The following is a 15,809-nucleotide window of genomic DNA, read 5'->3' on the forward strand; positions in this document are numbered from 1 at the left end:
GAAGGCAACGGCGAATGAAGATCGTCGTCATTCTCAAGCTCTTGACAACTAATGCGAACTTTGCAAGGCCCCGCAAACAAATACTCGTCCGCAATATCGTTCGTATTAATGTACATGGCGACTAATGACCCAGGAACTTCTCCAATGGCTTCGCGACCTTGAAACACGCGCATGCGTTCACCTCTGGATACCTGATAATCGCCTAGAGGTACGATACCCGAAAGATCAGAGCCGCCGTAACGCTCTTCCTTGTACGCATCTGCACCCCCGCACAAGCTGACCATAACATCAATCACCCTGGAAGAAAGCTTGTGAAGCTTCATTCTGCGCCTATGAGCTCGTGATTTCATGCGAGAAAAAGCCATAATGAACAATTTTTATTAAAAGCGCTGTAGAATCAATCAAAAAAAACTTTGATACGTTTTACCTGAAAAATGGAATAAAAAAACTAAACAAAACATTACTGCGCACGGTATTCTAATACGTATATGCATGACCATTGCCATCCTGGCCAGGCCTGTTGAAAGCTACGAGGGTCATTGTAGAACATATTCTGCATCAAAGCGCGTAATGTACTTAGTTTAATAATCATTTAGTAACAACATATCACGTGCCAAAATTTGGTTGCGAATTGACTAAGCGGCGTTTACGTAACGATAAGAAGGGGAGAACCATAATCGGACCGATATAGTTATTGGTTTGCATTTATATATTCTGCCTGTAGGATCAAAGCCCAACATTCTAAGTACAACAAGTGGCGATGCCTGTCTTTATAGCGAACCGGTTAGGCATATAGCTTCCGTGCCATTGACTGGCTAACCAAGTTACGTAAGGGGGTCGTACCCTGTGTCAAGTCATAGCTACATCACTTTGAAGTAAACATCAAAATATTAACAATACATACGGTATAATAGTTAAATATAATAAACATACTTACATACATAGTTAGTTACAAATAACTATCAACTAATAAATGTCATTAAATTTCATACATAAATGAAAACCTGCATAGGCGGCCTGGTAACTTTATAATAAGAACTCGGTATGAAAAAATATTTCTCAGTTTTATCGTAGTTATGTAATTAGTTACGTGTTCCGTACCCTGAATTGAACGTAGTGAAAAAAATGCGAATTTCAAAAAATCGTTGATTGATCGGATACAAATCCAGGTTATGGTCACGTATATACCATCCATTATTAATGCATTGATTTTGGAGACAGATTTTGTCGATGAAGTATTTGCATGCCTTTTTAGTAGACCATCGGCCAGTCAGTATTTCTAGCGTACTAACAGCCAGCAAAGCGTCAAAGCTATTAAAGAGATTCAAAATGACGGATAGTAATTTAACGCGAGAACCTCTCAAATACAGCTACGACCGAGAATATGTATCACCGATTAAAAATATTCCAATTACAAAGAAAGATGAAGATGAGACTAATTTATTACTCCAAACATTGCAATCAACGCTTCCTTATGGCGGGGGTCATAAGGACAGTCAAGACGTGCGCCCTAATGTGTCTTCTTTTCATCTGCCGCATAGCAATATAATAATTAATCGCTGGCGATATCCCGACAGTGCTTATTACAGGAAGGATTTAATCACAAAGGCTCGCGGGTTATTTGTTGCCAGGCTTGAAGATGGCACAGAAGAAATTGCCAGTCGTGGTTACGATAAATTTTTTAATATAGGTGAAAATAAGGCTCTTAGGGTATGTTTTTTTGTTTTGTTTTTTGAAGTATTGCCATTACCTATATTAGACCACTAATCATATGCATAGTGGGAAACACTTGAGGAAACGACAAGGGGGCCATATTACCTGACCGCAAAAGAAAACGGCTGTATTATATTTATTTCAGGACTATCAGATGGGACATTACTTGTGTGTAGTAAAGGTCAGCCTAATGTTAATAACCAGACAACAGGACAAAAATCACATGCAGCCGTTGGGGAGCAATGGCTAAAGAAACAGCTTTATGGAACTGACTTTTCCGTAAAAGACTTGGCACGTGTCTTACAGTCAATGAATGTCACAGCAGTTGCAGAGCTGTGTGATGATTCATTTGAAGAACATGTTCTTGAATATGGGAATAAACGAGCAGGCCTATACTTGCACGGATTAAACGTCAATACTTCTAAATTTAAAACATACCCTATGGATGATGTTCGAAAGTTTGGTAATGTTTTTAGGTTTAAAAAGGTTGATTATACCGAACGATCCACGTTACAAGGTGTCAAAGAAATTTTACAATCATGCGAGAAAACAGGAACTTGGAATGGTAGAGAAATCGAAGGCTTTGTAATTCGTTGCAAAACAGTTGAAGGTTCAGATTTTTTTTTTAAGTTCAAGTTCAACGAACCATATTTAATGTATCGTTACTGGCGTGAAGTTGCCCGCAAGATAATCGATGGTGACAAATTAGTCATAGATAAATACGTTAAAATAACGAAGTCGTATGCTCAATTTGCCAGAAGTTGGTTCAATGAAGACCCAGAGCGCGTGAAATTGTTTAAACAGAATAAGGGGATTTTTGCTTTAAGAAAAGCGTTTTTGGAATGGAAGGATTCTCAAGGTCAATTACCAATCACTGAAAACACGCCGGAGGAGGACAACTTTTCAACAACAGTCGCTAATCAGGACAATTTCACGAACATCAAATTTATTCTCGTGCCAATAGCTACTATTGGATGTGGCAAGACGACTCTAGCAGTCGCACTTTCATATTTATTTGGATGGGGTCATGTACAAAATGACAATGTTACTGTTAAGAAGGGTGCTGCCGAAGTATTTGCGGATAATATAGCTGAACAATTTAGCCGGAAAAATATTGTAATTGCGGACAGGAACAATCATATGAGAAGGGAACGAAGTCAACTTTATGATGCTTTGGAGATGCGGGCTGGATTGAATCAGGTTAAGTTTATCGCGCTACACTTTGATCACTCAATAGGAAGACAAGCTGTTTTTGAAATCGCCAAAAAGCGGGTTGATAAGCGTGGTGACAATCATCAGAGCATTAATGCAGAATCCGGGAACCCTAAATTAATTAATAATATTATGCAAGGATTTCTTACGAGGTTTCAACCGTATGATGACATGGTTGAACCTGATTCAAAGTTTGATTATGCTATTAACCTTAGGGTAGATTATACTATTAAACAAAATTTACAACTTGTCATTCAAGAACTTTCAAAGGTTTATCCTTCAATGATTCCTACTCAACCGACTGACAAAGAATTAAATGAAGCAATTAAAAGAGCGGGAGAGTACGTTCCAGAGATCAAAAAATACAATCATGGCTCTCAGAAAAAAAATAAGCCAAACAAATCTGAGTCCCAATCAACAGTGGAAACACAGATTGAATCAAAAAGTAGTTCTTCAACATTGCAAAAGAAAATAATCAAACACAGTGAGCCTTGGTGGAAAAATATATCAGTTAGATATTTTGCGCTAGAGCTTCCTGATGCCCACGCATTCTATAATTTTGTTAAACAAGAACTTGACGGCTTTGAAGATGGAATGCAGTTTTTTAATCAATTGAGAGCTACCGGCCGAATTCAACGTTCATTTCACGTAACCCTGTTGCATCAAGGTGACTCAGGGAGATATCAAGCACTGTGGCAGAATTATTTCCGTGCGCTCACTCTTTCAAATTTAGATAAAGGGACTGCCACTGTTATTCCAAAAGTTATACTTTGGAATAAACGCGTTATGGCAGTTATTGTGGATTTACATCCAAACTATCAGCTGCCTCTGGTGGCTTCCAAAGTTTATCATATCACGGTCGGAACTGCATCACCCGAAATTCCGGCTTTTGAATCCAATAAGTTGGTGGAAACATATATTGAGCAACCAAAAAGTATCAGTCATCGTGTTTTAGATGGGAGCTTCGGATATAAACATCTTTCAGCAGTGGCTGTAGCATAAAACGATTTGCTTTTGTAAATAGAAATGTTGTATGTACATGAATAGCAAAATAGTACTTGACGAAAAAAAACCCTTTTACAAACTCTATTAGAACCAAATATATATTTTAGAAGCAATGATTAACAATGTGTGTCATTACTTCCAACAACTTCAAAGCTTAAAATATTCTTGCTTTTAGCAGAATTTGTAATGATAATGGTATAATCATTCTCGCCTCCAACTAAAAATCCATGCTCAGCCGAACCCCAACTTACAGGAGCATCTTCAAAGCCATGAACTGATATTATTATAAACTCATCTTGAGGTATGACAGAGCTTTATGATGTTAGAAAAAAAACCAGTCATTAGATTTTCAAGAGTATCTAATAAAAACTTACACTAATGTCTTGAAAATTTCGTAAATGTTATCACTGGTAAGAAATCCTTCAAAGGAGATGCGAGTAAGCTTGACTGAGGTTTGATCATCGTCAGAAAAAACTGAATATGTCGATAGTGAGTTATTATTATTTAAGTTTTTGCTCATTACTATATTGCTTTCCAAATTTAGCAAGGCGACCCATTCTAGTATATGCGATAGTCCTTCGCTGTGAACTTCTTTTTGATAAGCGTCCTTGTCCTTGGCGGAAACTGTCGAGTACGAGGTTGATTGAAGGCGTACAGAGCTAGTTCTAGGAAATAATGGAGGAACTTGAACTTGATCTTGAATATTATAAACTTTAAATTTTTGAGGATATGCGGTCGAATTAAAGAATTGTGGGATCGGCGGTAGAGGATCTTGAGAAGCGGATGACGAGAAGATGTAAATTAAGAATTGAACCGGATTTTGCAAAGGCGATAATTGTGTAGCTTTTAAAAACCGGTCAAATGTCTTGTTTCCTGGCAGAAAGTTTGGCTGCCGTAGGTCAAGTTGAACGTCTGCTTACGGTTAAAATGTTTGCAGCAATGAGGAGCCGATATGGCAAAACGATATGAAGTGACACTTACTGTAACGAGATTTAGAAAATTGAGACTGCTTTCCTTGTAAGCCAACCCGCTCGTAAGACTCTTTTGACAGCGAGAGTCGTAATTTGCCTTTTTCAACATTAAATAATGTTTTTTTTCTCGAGAAAGGAAATAGGTTAACTTGTTCGATCTCACCTTGATATATACAGTAAACATCTTCGGAGTCAATATCCCCTAATGACAGGACTAAACAATTTCCTAAAAATTTATAAGTAAACAAAATTTGCCGCCTAACTTAGAACAACACACGTTTCTTGATGTAATTGTTTAAAAATTCGTCTTTAAAGAATGCTCCCAAAGGGACGGTAGCATGATAGTACTGCCAATTTTTGGCACTTTGGCCATTAAACAGTGACAACGAGCTAAGAGTGTTTTCATAAAGTAAAGTGGAAACAAATATATCAACCTTTCATTCACGTTAATACCCATATATTTCATTAATACTTAAGAATTATACGATACGCCATAATTAAAGTGATGGTTCGTAATTATGCTGTGAGGCCGCTTGGAAACATCAGACGCAAGCGGGCACTCTGTTACGTAAACTTTGGACTGTGATTCTTTTTTGGAAAGCGTGAATGAAGTCGACATGTTTTGCGAATAATTAATAGCATTAACGCATCCAGCTGTTCGAAATTGATTTCAATTCAATACACAATTACACATTTCTTTTGTGAGATGTTTTTTCAGGGGTCACTACTGCTGAATAAGTACTTACAAATCGTTTACCCCGGCCGCCGTTATTTTAAATTGGACGGAAGAAAACGCCGAAATATGCCTACCCTTGCGGAGGAAACGAGTATACCACTGAACATGGTATAGGAGACAGTCAATGCAGTGGAGTAATAATGTCACTTATGTTTAATTTGTTTAGGGATTTAATTGCTCAAAATGCCTATCTGCAGGATCATGGCTTCTGTGCCGGTGCAGGTTTACAGAATAATGAATTTTGAGTGTCTTGTTGCGTGACCGTAAAGACAAGCATCAAACGTATTGATGCGATGATGCTGTATTTAATGTACAGTTGCAGGTGTGATATAGTTTCTCGTGGATATTCAGGCTACTCATCAGCACATGGTGCGTTGTTGGTTGACAAGTGTATCGGAGGCCGAGTCAATCCGAAACCAAAGATACAATTGGCAGAAATTGAAAGTTTTATGTTATTACTGTGTGGGCTATTAAGTTAGTACTGCATACTAATATATAAGTATTTAAAATTGTTTTTTTGGGACAAACGATTTATTAGCTTCATTCAGCCCGCTTAGATACCTCTTGACGAGTTCGAAGATAACCTGCGCAAAATCACCAAAACACTTTTTGAGAACGGTTCTCGAATTATTTTGAATGATAGCTTACTGGAATGCTACGCTATAATAGTTTCAAAGTTGAATTTCCTTAAAATATACACCGTAACCATCTGTAGCGCCATAATAAACAAAATTCGTATACCCAGCTCCAAACCTGCCTCCCTTAAATAAACTCTTGCGTGTACGTGAATGAAAAAAGTGCGAAAAACAGAAAATGAACAAGTTCGTTTAAAATGCAATAAAAACCCAAATAAAAACCCAAAAAAAAACTGATGATAGCTTTTGTTTTCTATCAAAACCTGAAATAAACATTACTGATATTTTGATTCAAAACCATACAAATAGCCATGCTCATTCAAAATCATTTTCAGAAATAAAATCCCAATCATCAAAAAACTTACTATCATTATCTGTTTCTGATATAGTTGCTTTCGTTGGAGTTGGAACCACGAGCTCAAGAAAATCATACTCGTCATCTTCATTGCCGAAATCATTAATTTCACTATTACTATTATTCTTATTATTATTATTAGGCTGCCCATCTTCAGATTCAATAACTGCATTTGACTCCTCATCGATCGGCGTTTCATCTGTAACAACTTGAGCCTCATTTGATACACAGTTCTCAACCTCATCATCCAAACCATCCGAAGGTCGCTCCATGATAGATTCTTTAGGAGATTCATGATTTACATCCAATCCAGGCGGGCTCAACATGTAATATAACCCGGATAACTTATCAACGATAGCCTGCCAGTCCATTAATGAGAGGTCGCCACTATCTTCGTCGCTATTCTGAATATGATTTTGCCAAGCTTCTATCACTTCCTCCACTGCCGAAAAGGATTGAATGTCGTTATACATTACATTTAACTTGGTGATAACCCAATCCTTAATACTGGAGTATTTGATTGGACGGAAGTGTAACGTGACGCCAGACATGAGCAAATCAAAACCTCCATTGTCGTATGGACGGACATTGTACTGCTGAGAATCCAGTAAAACCTTACTTTTATAAAAAAACGATATTAGCGAATTGGTTCTTGAATCTGACATTTCTCCAGGTACTGACGTAAATCTACTCGAATGCGGATTGATACGAAGCTGCTTTTCGGAGTCACGGTTTTGAATTTTCGACACCCGTGGCATACGATGGTAAGACATGATACATGTATTGCCAAAAGCAACAGCTCCTAATCTAAAATAAAAAATGATTTTATTGACAAGGCTCTTCCGGGCGTTTTTGTCTTCTATAGTGCTTGCCGATCAGTAGGAAAATGCGAGGTGCGGCTACCGAACGTGGTCGTTGAGATTTTCGAAAATCCAATCGTTGGTACGAATAAAACAATTGAATTCGAATTCGAATTCGAATGAAAATTCAATAATGGAAGAATCTAAAAATGATTTTCATATCAAAGAGTTGGCCGAAAAAATATTTTCCCAGTGAAATTTATCACCCATAATCCGGGTCGTTGGGAGTTTATTTGAGAAATTGATGACGTATATAACTAACCAAACACAGCATGTTTATGAGCAACCGTAGCTTAACCAAATATAATATTTAAATTGTGCAAAAAAATATCATGCCTGTCTCAAGAATAATAGTATTTTACTATGCTAGACTACTAGTTATCTGTAGTTATGGTCTTTTGAATGTATAAACCAACTTTAAGTTATCGTTCTGCTAACTAATATTTAGTAAAATATTACATAACTACACGTGCTCTAATTTTCTGTAGCCACAATACAGGGTTAGGCTCAATTTGTCAAAACATGTTTAATGTTTGCCTCCATCAAAGGAACGTCTGATCCAATTTCGATTGACAATAGGTTTACGTTCAGTTTCAAAATACGAACCAAGTGTTTTGTTTTACGTGCAGCAATTAATTGGCAATGTCCGGATTGGAGAATATGTTTGACTCTGATCAGGAGAATGACGTTAGAGAAGACCAAGGGTATGAAGAACAAGACAAGTCTACGATACAAAGAAACCGGGCGAATAGCACTAGCGGGGCAGCTAAAGATGGTGAATCTAAAGGTCAGGATATAAATCAGGCTCGGGAAGATGATGGACAGAACGAGCACGATGAAGAAGAGGGTGAAGATGAAGACGACGAGGATGAAGATGAAGATGAGGATGAAGATGAAGACGAAGATGAAGACGAAGACGAAGATGATGATGAAGGAAAGGTGGGCTTATACCTCTTTTTTTTGCGTTGAGTAACGTGGAGTACTAAACATATGATAGCGACGAAGAAAGAAACCAAGACGAGAACGCCGAAACCAATTTCTCGATGTCGAGGCAGAGGTCGACGAGGATGAAGAAGATTTGGAAGACGATGAAGATGAACTCGGAAAAGAAGGTATGGGGTTTAAATTTTGTGATATTAAAATAGAGTGCTAATTCTCTTTCTTTTTTTTTTTCAAATTTAGATGGATTTATCCAAGATGAAGGTCCAGAGGCCGAATTTGCACGAGTAGATGATAGGCTTCACAGAGAGGTTGATCGCCAACGCGCAGCCATTGCTGAAGAAGATGCGGAAAGGTTGGCATCAGAATATCGTGAAAAATATGGTCGATCAGCTGCCTCAAAATATAGAGGGGATATGAGCATTGTGCCTCAAAGATTGCTTGTTCCGTCTGTGCATGACCCTAGCATTTGGGGTGTGAGATGCAAGGCTGGTAAAGAAAAACAGATTGTCCGGACGATTTGGAACAAGAAAAGCAGCTTGCAATATTCCAAGAAACCTCTCGAAATTCTTTCTGCATTCGCTCGAGATCATTTTTCTGGATACGTGTATATTGAAGCTCGCAAGCTTGCTGCGGTCGAGTATGCGCTGAACGGTATTGTCAACGTGTACGCTCGACAACTGATTATGGTTCCGGTTGAAGAATACACGGATTTGCTACGAGTCAACAAAGGTTCAGATGTTGAGCTCGTTCCTGGTTCTTATGTGCGCATTAAACGTGGAAAATATCAAGGTGACCTTTCTGTTGTTGAGGATCTTAGCGAAAATGGTTTGGAAGCACGTTTGAAAATTGTACCAAGGTTGGATTATGGCAGGACTCAAGAAATTCTCGGACATGCTGGCGTTGACAGCAAACGCAAACGAGCGGGCAAGAGCTCAAGACCGGCGGCTCGGTTATTTGCACCAATGGAAGCTCGCATGAGTGATCCAAAAAATTGGCAGCAAAGACAAGCTAAGGATAATCAATACATTTTCCAAGGCGAAGAGTATATTAACGGCTACTTGATTAAAGATTTTCGGCTTACGCATCTTATTACAGAGAACGTGCAACCAACGCTTGAAGAAGTTACAAAATTTTCGTCTACACAAGACGATGAAGGCATTGACCTTCAATCGATCGCTCAAAGTTTGAAGCAGCAGACTTCTAATGCAACTTTTCAGTCTGGCGATCATGTTGAAGTACATGAAGGCGAGCAATCTGGTGTGTTTGGTCGCGTTGTTTCCATAGATCGAGACATTGTCTCCTTGCGAGCTGAGGCAGATGGTTTGAAAGGGCAGATTATTGAAATTCCATCAAAGAGTTTGCGCAAAAAATTCGAACAGGGCGACCATGTTAAAGTAATTGGGGGCAAGTACAAGGACGAAACGGGTATGGTGGTAAGGGTAGTTAATGATGTTGTTACTCTTATTGGTGATTTGTCAATGCATGAGTTTACGGTCTTTTCAAAGGATTTGAAAGAGGCTTCTGATATTGGTGGACGCAATTCTTTGGGCAAATATCAAATTCACGATCTAGTTCAACTAAGTGCAAACAATGTGGCATGTATTATTAAGATTGAAAGGGATGCTTTCCGGGTTCTTGATGTTAATGGTAGTGTGCAAACCGTTTTGCCGTCGTCGATCAGCATGAAAGTTGACGACAAGTTTTCATTTGCGACTGACAAGAACGGAGACGAGATTCGAGTTGGTGACACCGTCAAGGAGGACGACAGTGACGGGAAAAGAGGCATTATTTTACACATTTACCGAACTCACGCATATTTGCATGACCGGTCCCGTTCAGAAAATTCTGGAGTGTCAGTTGTCAGAACGCGGGACGTGACCGCCGTGACGTCCAAAGGAGATCGACCGAATAATAACGGACCTGATCTTACAAAGATGAATCCAACGTTACAGGCGTCTGCCATGGATGCGCCACAGTTTATTCCACGCCAAGGCGGCCGTGACCGTACGCTGGGACAAAGTGTTACGATTCGGCAAGGCCCATATAAGGGCCTGATTGGTATTATTAAAGATGCTACAGATACGGTCGCCCGGGTCGAGCTTCATTCCAAGAGCAAGATCGTGTCTGTTGAAAAGACAAAGCTTGGGTTTAGAGACCGCAATGGCAACTCACAGAGTTATCAGGAATTTATCACGCCAAAGAAGATTCTAAATGGCACGGTAAGCGCGTTGCCAAACTATCAGCCAGGATTGGATGCGAAAACTCCGAGCTGGCTTGGTGGTTCGGGATCACGGACGCCATCATGGGCAACCGGCAGCGACGTAGGAGGGGGTCGTACGCCGGCATGGAGCTCAGATTCGAGTCGGACGCCAGCATGGAATGGAGGTAAAACACCATCATATGGCGGTGATGGTGGGCGGACGCCAGCCTGGAGTGCTTCTTCACGAACGCCAGCCTGGAGTGCAAACGGTGGTGGCAGGACGCCAGCCTGGAATACCAGTTCAAGAACGCCTAGAGCCGATATTAGTGGCTCCAAGACGCCGGCTTGGAATGATGATGAGTCATCGTCTTCGTCAAAAAACCCTTGGGACGATCCAGCGTACGGAAGAACGCCGGGCGAGTCATGGGATGCTGGTGCGCCGACACCATACTCCAGAAACGCTGCACCTACTCCAGGTGCTGCTTCGGCACCTACTCCAGGAGCTATATCTGCACCAACACCAGGCGCTTGGGATGATGCGGCTACACCCGCAGCATGGGATGCAAAGACTCCTGCCGCAACAGCACCTACACCAGGAGCTTGGGATGCGCCTACTCCGGCAGCATGGAATGAGCCTGAGACGCCAAGGTACGCACCTGCATCTCCATAAATAAAAATAATACTTGAAGGCAAAAAAAGAGATATTGTATTATAAATATATAACACAACGTAATATACGAAGTTTAATGAAAAAAATGATTATATTATGACATGTTGAAGTACACCGGTCACGTAGAACAATACAGAGCAAGAATCAGATTCCATGTATGACGCTAAGACTACTTCTCACGCCCATCGAGTAATTGCGACGGCGTGAATGTATGTTAATTTCAGCACGAACATCGGCTCACCAGGCAGTATCACGAATATTTGCACCTGGTGGAATTTGACAAGTGTGCTAGATGACTGACTATAAAGACAAAAGCTATGCCTATAATCAACTGAATGAAATAATAAAGTAAGAGAAAAAAGAAAGAAAGAAAAAAACTATTTGATTGAACTATTCTATTCTAAAAAAAAATGTAATATTCCTGTCGACTTCAAACAACAAAATTTTGAAAATTGCATTATTGAGCTCGAAGAAATTTTTTTTCTCTGCCGTTACATGCGGTGTTAGCATACGGCTTGGGGCTAGGGTGTAATTTAATTTGTGGCCAATGGCCGTGGCGCGTGGCTTGGTTTTCGTTGCTACGGCGGTGCAATCGGAGGTGGTGGCGCAAATCTCCCGCAGCGTCGGCACGAAGCGCAGCGACTTTTGTCGCGCCACCCGGGATATTTGGATTATATAAAATGCTGCTAATGCGCCACAGCTCAAAGTACCTGGTCAATCCAATCGTAATTTACTTCGTCTCCCAAGATTGCTCTTGCTTTTTCGTTCCTTGATTCCAAGGTTGCATAATTTTTGTTAATTATAATACAATTGTTGAAGAATAATGTCGTCCCAAGAAAAGGCTCACCAGTTTACTGAGGGTCATTGGCCTTACGTGCTGAAACGATCGTTCCCGATTGGCCTTGCGACTGGGTCTGTCGGTTTGGGCATCAACCACTACATCACGAAGAAGTATCCGGACCTGGCTAAGAAGTCTGCCGGCGCACGGTCATTCATGGTTACGGCCACGTTTTTAATTGGTTTTGTTACAACGTTAGAGATCACCAGTTTAGAATTCGAAAGGCGAGCCATGGCGAGAATGAACAATATCAACATTGATCTCGAAGAAAAGAAGCAGCCTGAACTTCCAAAAACGGTGACGGACAAGATTTTAGACTACGCTCATGAAAACAGATTTAAAGGTATGTATGGCAGCTTGTAGCTTGTTTTCGTTCATCTGGTAATTAATTACATCGGATCACTAATCGATTTATAGTATTTCTTGGTGCGTGGCTTGGGTCATTAGGTTTGGCGGGCTTTGCGGTCTCACGTGATAAGCTCATGACCACGTCTCAGAAGGTCGTTCAAGCACGAATGTACGCTCAGGCTTTCACCTTGTTGCTCATTGTTGGCTCAGCTGGTCTCGCCATGTTGGAGGACAAGAATGGTAATGGCGCAAAGCATTCGCACGTTCATCTGGATGAGACCTGGAGAAAGATTATTGAAGAAGGCAAGGATGAATTTTCTAAAAATTAACTTCCTTTTTATTTCTTCGTCGCCTCTTCCTTCTCACCTTCCCAATTTAATTATAAATTTAGTCACACATCCTAAAACTTCCCCCGTTCACGACACTTGTGTAATTTATATATGATGGAGTTAATGATATATCTTTTTTTTTTAATAGTAGTGTGGTAATTTAAAATGACAATATACATCACATCTTAAGACGAAAATTTGATTAGACAATTGTAACAAACAACTCTCAATCAACCCTTTGATTTCGTGTTATTCGTAATCTCTATCCATGTTTTCTTGACGCCATGGCGCTCCAAAACTTCTGACGCTGCTTTGCTTTGCGGACCCTGAATATTAATCTCTAACTTGGTCGAAGAAGCTCCGCTGTTTAATGTTTTGTTTACCGTGGTGGAACTTGCACACTCTGTCCGTAATTCGTTAGCCAAATCGTGCGGGTCAATCTTGTATGCTTCCACATTAAGAATTCGAGTAATTTTATGTCCCTGTTTCATGGCAACGATTATTTCCACTTTTGGTGGAACACCCTTTGCTAACTTCACCTTTGCCTCATTTTCTCCTTCTCTGTACACTCGATACAATGGGGCACATAATTCTTTAACGCGGTCCAGCAAAACTTCTCTCGTCAACAATTTCGGTCGCTTAGGGAAAAAGCTTGACAGTAACGGATTATATATCAGCTGGCGAGGATTTTCGGAACTAACTAACTCCTCCTTGTCGACATATTCCAATACAACTGCCCGTAGTTCTGGTGAAGTATAGTATGCTGAAGTGCTCTTGTCCAATACTTGTCCAACCTGTTTTGTCTTTTCCTTGAATTGATAATATTCTTTTACAATAAGCTTTCCCTCTGTTTTCTCAGCATTTTCACTCAACCCGTTGTCATGCGAAGATTTCTTTTGACCTGCGGTTCTGTATGGTTTAAAGTTTTTCACATCAGCATGATCTAGCCCCGCAATACTTAAAATCGTAACATCACCACCTTTTTCTTTTGTTTTGAGCAGTCCTTCTTTGTCCATTGCCTTAAAAAACTTGGCAGCTTTTTTCCATGACGTTTGCTTTATCGGCGTTGATGCATAAGAGAAATGGAGATGAGGTAATATGTAAGAAGATATAAACGTTGAAGAAATCTGAGGAAATGAAATCGGATATTCAGTCCGTGATTCATAAATCGTGTAAATAAGGGCTTGCCTGAATGCCTCATCAATCTCAGCTGTCGAAGGTCCTTCTGAAACCTGCTGTGGTTGTGATTGCGACCCTGAATCTAACTCACTATTTGTTAATTCTGTAATCGGCTGCGGTTCTTGCTCAATTAATAATTTGGCAGAAGATTCTTGAACATCTTGTGAAATATCAGCCCGCTCAAGTACTTCAGTTATTTTCTTAACTTCAGTGGTCTCTTCAATTCGTGGCACTTCCCAATCTAACTCTTTCGGCACAGAAATATTTCCTTTAACTGGCAATTCATCTCCATGCACCTGCACTATTAGCACGGCTTTCCCGTGTTGTCCTTGAACTCTCGTCACTCCTGTTAAAGTCAAGTCACATATACCTACAGCAAGTGGCACTGTCGGGCTATCCGCCGATGCAATTGCGACTATGCTGCCTTTTACCAGGCCGTCGGGGAATGGCGGAATCAATCCTGGAAGCATCATGTCCGCTCCATTCCTAAGCTTCTCGATCACCGGCGGCCAAGTATGAACTGTTGGGATCAAAAATGGACATTTCCATAATAAATAAACTATAATAATATGCTTTAATAAAAAAAATTCAGTTGGAAAAAAGAATGCAGAAGTACGTACCAGTTGGAACTATAGTATTATCATCCAATTCGATCCACAGTGGCTTAACATCCGATCCCACAAAGACCGAGCCTCTTTCTCCTGTAGCATGTGCAGTAAATTTTGCTGAACGAATATCAGATGGCAGGATCAGCTCTTTTGTCTCCGCTGGTAATGTATCAGCGGACAGACCAAACTTTTCCACGATTTGTGTCAGAAGCTTCCGACGATCTGAGGACCGTAGCGGTGCGTATGATTTGATCTGAACATTTTAAAGTAAATATTTGCTCTTTCCAAAGTAAAAATATATTTAATCTTATACTAACATTGGGTTTCTTACGAAACATATAAATTACTCAATCCTAATATGTTCATTCGTCGAATCGTACATTAATGTCAAATGTTTCAAAAGGTGGTCTGAAGAAGCCCTAGCTAGGTAGGGTATAAAATCATTTTGTGGGTTTTGCATTCGCTTACAGTTAATAGTTCAAAACAACAAAGGCACCGTTTTATCTAAAATAGAATACGAGGAAATCAATAAGTTTGATCAACTTTCACTCTTTGATTTGGAAAGAACTTGGTCTTTTTTTCTCAACCATTTTACATAGATCGATTTTTAGAATGTTGCAACTAAAAATCATATATTGTCTTTTAATAAATGGATTAAAAAATAACATTAATATTCGGCCTTAGGCAAATTGATCTGTATCGATATGCCACATGAAGTCGTGTCTCAGAGTTTTACATTGAGTGTAATTTTATTGAAGTCGACTTCGCCAAAGTAATCAAGCACAAAATTGACCACTCGTGCCCTTATTGGTAGGTTTGCAAATCAATATGGTTTCGCATTATGAAGAGAATATAAAACTGAATTTCTTTTCGTTGTGTATAGAATGTTGTCTTGAATCAAAAACTGACTGTCAAAGATAACTACGTTTCGCGGACTTCATTGAAAACATCGTGTAGTTAGTTACTGTTTTCTCTTGCATAAGATAATTCGAATTTATTATTCAAGACTAAAAAAAAAAATTGGAAAAAGAACACATATACACACAATGACCAATTTAAAAAATTAATGAATACAAACTAAACTTCACCAGCAAAAAACTCCCATCGATTTCTTAACCTCCATTCTCGCCATTTTCGCCGCCTCCTCAAAGTCTACACAATTCATCTTTTCCTTATTATACTTCTTGGTATTCTCAATGAAGCCAGCA

The 15,809-nt window shown here is 39.7% G+C and overlaps 6 protein-coding genes across 6 annotated transcripts; 3 read left to right on the plus strand and 3 right to left on the minus strand.

The window, feature by feature from the left end:
- Nucleotides 1–1,329: 1,329 nt before the first annotated feature.
- Nucleotides 1,330–3,927, plus strand: V1514DRAFT_322875 (RNA ligase-domain-containing protein; the record flags this gene model as incomplete). The annotated part of the gene is made up of 2 exons (XM_066926150.1): nucleotides 1,330–1,710; nucleotides 1,780–3,927. The coding sequence occupies 2 exons, from the start codon at nucleotides 1,330–1,332 to the stop codon at nucleotides 3,925–3,927; spliced, it is 2,529 nt and encodes an 842-aa protein (XP_066780592.1).
- On the minus strand, nucleotides 3,741–5,568 carry V1514DRAFT_339266 (ribonuclease P 40kDa subunit-domain-containing protein). Its single transcript, XM_066928948.1, has 6 exons — nucleotides 5,392–5,568; nucleotides 5,179–5,335; nucleotides 5,065–5,127; nucleotides 4,912–4,998; nucleotides 4,305–4,842; nucleotides 3,741–4,242 (listed from the first exon to the last, which is right to left on the minus strand). The coding sequence occupies exons 1-6, from the start codon at nucleotides 5,518–5,520 to the stop codon at nucleotides 4,047–4,049; spliced, it is 1,170 nt and encodes a 389-aa protein (XP_066780593.1). The 5' UTR covers nucleotides 5,521–5,568; the 3' UTR covers nucleotides 3,741–4,046.
- A 607-nt stretch (nucleotides 5,569–6,175) lies between these two features.
- On the minus strand, nucleotides 6,176–7,829 carry V1514DRAFT_15159 (uncharacterized protein). Its single transcript, XM_066924503.1, has one exon. The coding sequence runs from the start codon at nucleotides 7,398–7,400 to the stop codon at nucleotides 6,588–6,590; it is 813 nt and encodes a 270-aa protein (XP_066780594.1). The 5' UTR covers nucleotides 7,401–7,829; the 3' UTR covers nucleotides 6,176–6,587.
- Nucleotides 7,830–7,946: 117 nt separating this feature from the next.
- On the plus strand, nucleotides 7,947–11,757 carry V1514DRAFT_355061 (uncharacterized protein). The gene is made up of 3 exons (XM_066929621.1): nucleotides 7,947–8,426; nucleotides 8,485–8,599; nucleotides 8,670–11,757. Exons 1-3 carry the CDS (start codon nucleotides 8,130–8,132, stop codon nucleotides 11,297–11,299), a joined length of 3,042 nt encoding a protein of 1,013 aa, XP_066780595.1. The 5' UTR covers nucleotides 7,947–8,129; the 3' UTR covers nucleotides 11,300–11,757.
- Nucleotides 11,758–12,016: 259 nt separating this feature from the next.
- Nucleotides 12,017–13,009, plus strand: V1514DRAFT_300095 (uncharacterized protein). Its single transcript, XM_066925524.1, has 2 exons — nucleotides 12,017–12,480; nucleotides 12,555–13,009. Exons 1-2 carry the CDS (start codon nucleotides 12,123–12,125, stop codon nucleotides 12,812–12,814), a joined length of 618 nt encoding a protein of 205 aa, XP_066780596.1. The 5' UTR covers nucleotides 12,017–12,122; the 3' UTR covers nucleotides 12,815–13,009.
- Nucleotides 12,758–15,077, minus strand: V1514DRAFT_339275 (uncharacterized protein). Its single transcript, XM_066928949.1, has 3 exons — nucleotides 14,919–15,077; nucleotides 14,614–14,854; nucleotides 12,758–14,552 (listed from the first exon to the last, which is right to left on the minus strand). The coding sequence occupies exons 1-3, from the start codon at nucleotides 14,937–14,939 to the stop codon at nucleotides 13,045–13,047; spliced, it is 1,770 nt and encodes a 589-aa protein (XP_066780597.1). The 5' UTR covers nucleotides 14,940–15,077; the 3' UTR covers nucleotides 12,758–13,044.
- Nucleotides 15,078–15,809: the final 732 nt, after the last annotated feature.

The sequence above is a fragment of the Lipomyces japonicus genome (assembly GCF_038497905.1).
Source record: "Lipomyces japonicus strain CBS 7319 unplaced genomic scaffold V1514scaffold_100, whole genome shotgun sequence".
In the NCBI taxonomy this organism is placed as follows: domain Eukaryota; kingdom Fungi; phylum Ascomycota; class Lipomycetes; order Lipomycetales; family Lipomycetaceae; genus Lipomyces; species Lipomyces japonicus.

Excerpts from the sequence above, each read along its gene's own strand:
- V1514DRAFT_355061 (XM_066929621.1), top strand. The coding sequence starts at position 8,130 with ATGTCCGGATTGGAGAATATGTTTGACTCTGATCAGGAGAATGACGTT. Across the intron at positions 8,427-8,484 it reads AAGATGATGATGAAGGAAAG|CGACGAAGAAAGAAACCAAG; the intron begins GTGGGCTTATAC and ends AACATATGATAG. Across the intron at positions 8,600-8,669 it reads AGATGAACTCGGAAAAGAAG|ATGGATTTATCCAAGATGAA; the intron begins GTATGGGGTTTA and ends TTTCAAATTTAG.
- V1514DRAFT_15159 (XM_066924503.1), bottom strand. The coding sequence starts at position 7,400 with ATGTCTTACCATCGTATGCCACGGGTGTCGAAAATTCAAAACCGTGAC.
- V1514DRAFT_339266 (XM_066928948.1), bottom strand. The coding sequence starts at position 5,520 with ATGTCGACTTCATTCACGCTTTCCAAAAAAGAATCACAGTCCAAAGTT. Across the intron at positions 5,128-5,178 it reads AAACAATTACATCAAGAAAC|GAAATTGTTTAGTCCTGTCA; the intron begins GTGTGTTGTTCT and ends ATAAATTTTTAG. Across the intron at positions 4,243-4,304 it reads GAAATTTTCAAGACATTAGT|CTCTGTCATACCTCAAGATG; the intron begins GTAAGTTTTTAT and ends AACATCATAAAG.
- V1514DRAFT_300095 (XM_066925524.1), top strand. The coding sequence starts at position 12,123 with ATGTCGTCCCAAGAAAAGGCTCACCAGTTTACTGAGGGTCATTGGCCT. Across the intron at positions 12,481-12,554 it reads TCATGAAAACAGATTTAAAG|TATTTCTTGGTGCGTGGCTT; the intron begins GTATGTATGGCA and ends ATCGATTTATAG.
- V1514DRAFT_339275 (XM_066928949.1), bottom strand. The coding sequence starts at position 14,939 with ATGTTTCGTAAGAAACCCAAT. Across the intron at positions 14,855-14,918 it reads TGTTTCGTAAGAAACCCAAT|ATCAAATCATACGCACCGCT; the intron begins GTTAGTATAAGA and ends TAAAATGTTCAG. Across the intron at positions 14,553-14,613 it reads TAATACTATAGTTCCAACTG|TTTATTTATTATGGAAATGT; the intron begins GTACGTACTTCT and ends ATATTATTATAG.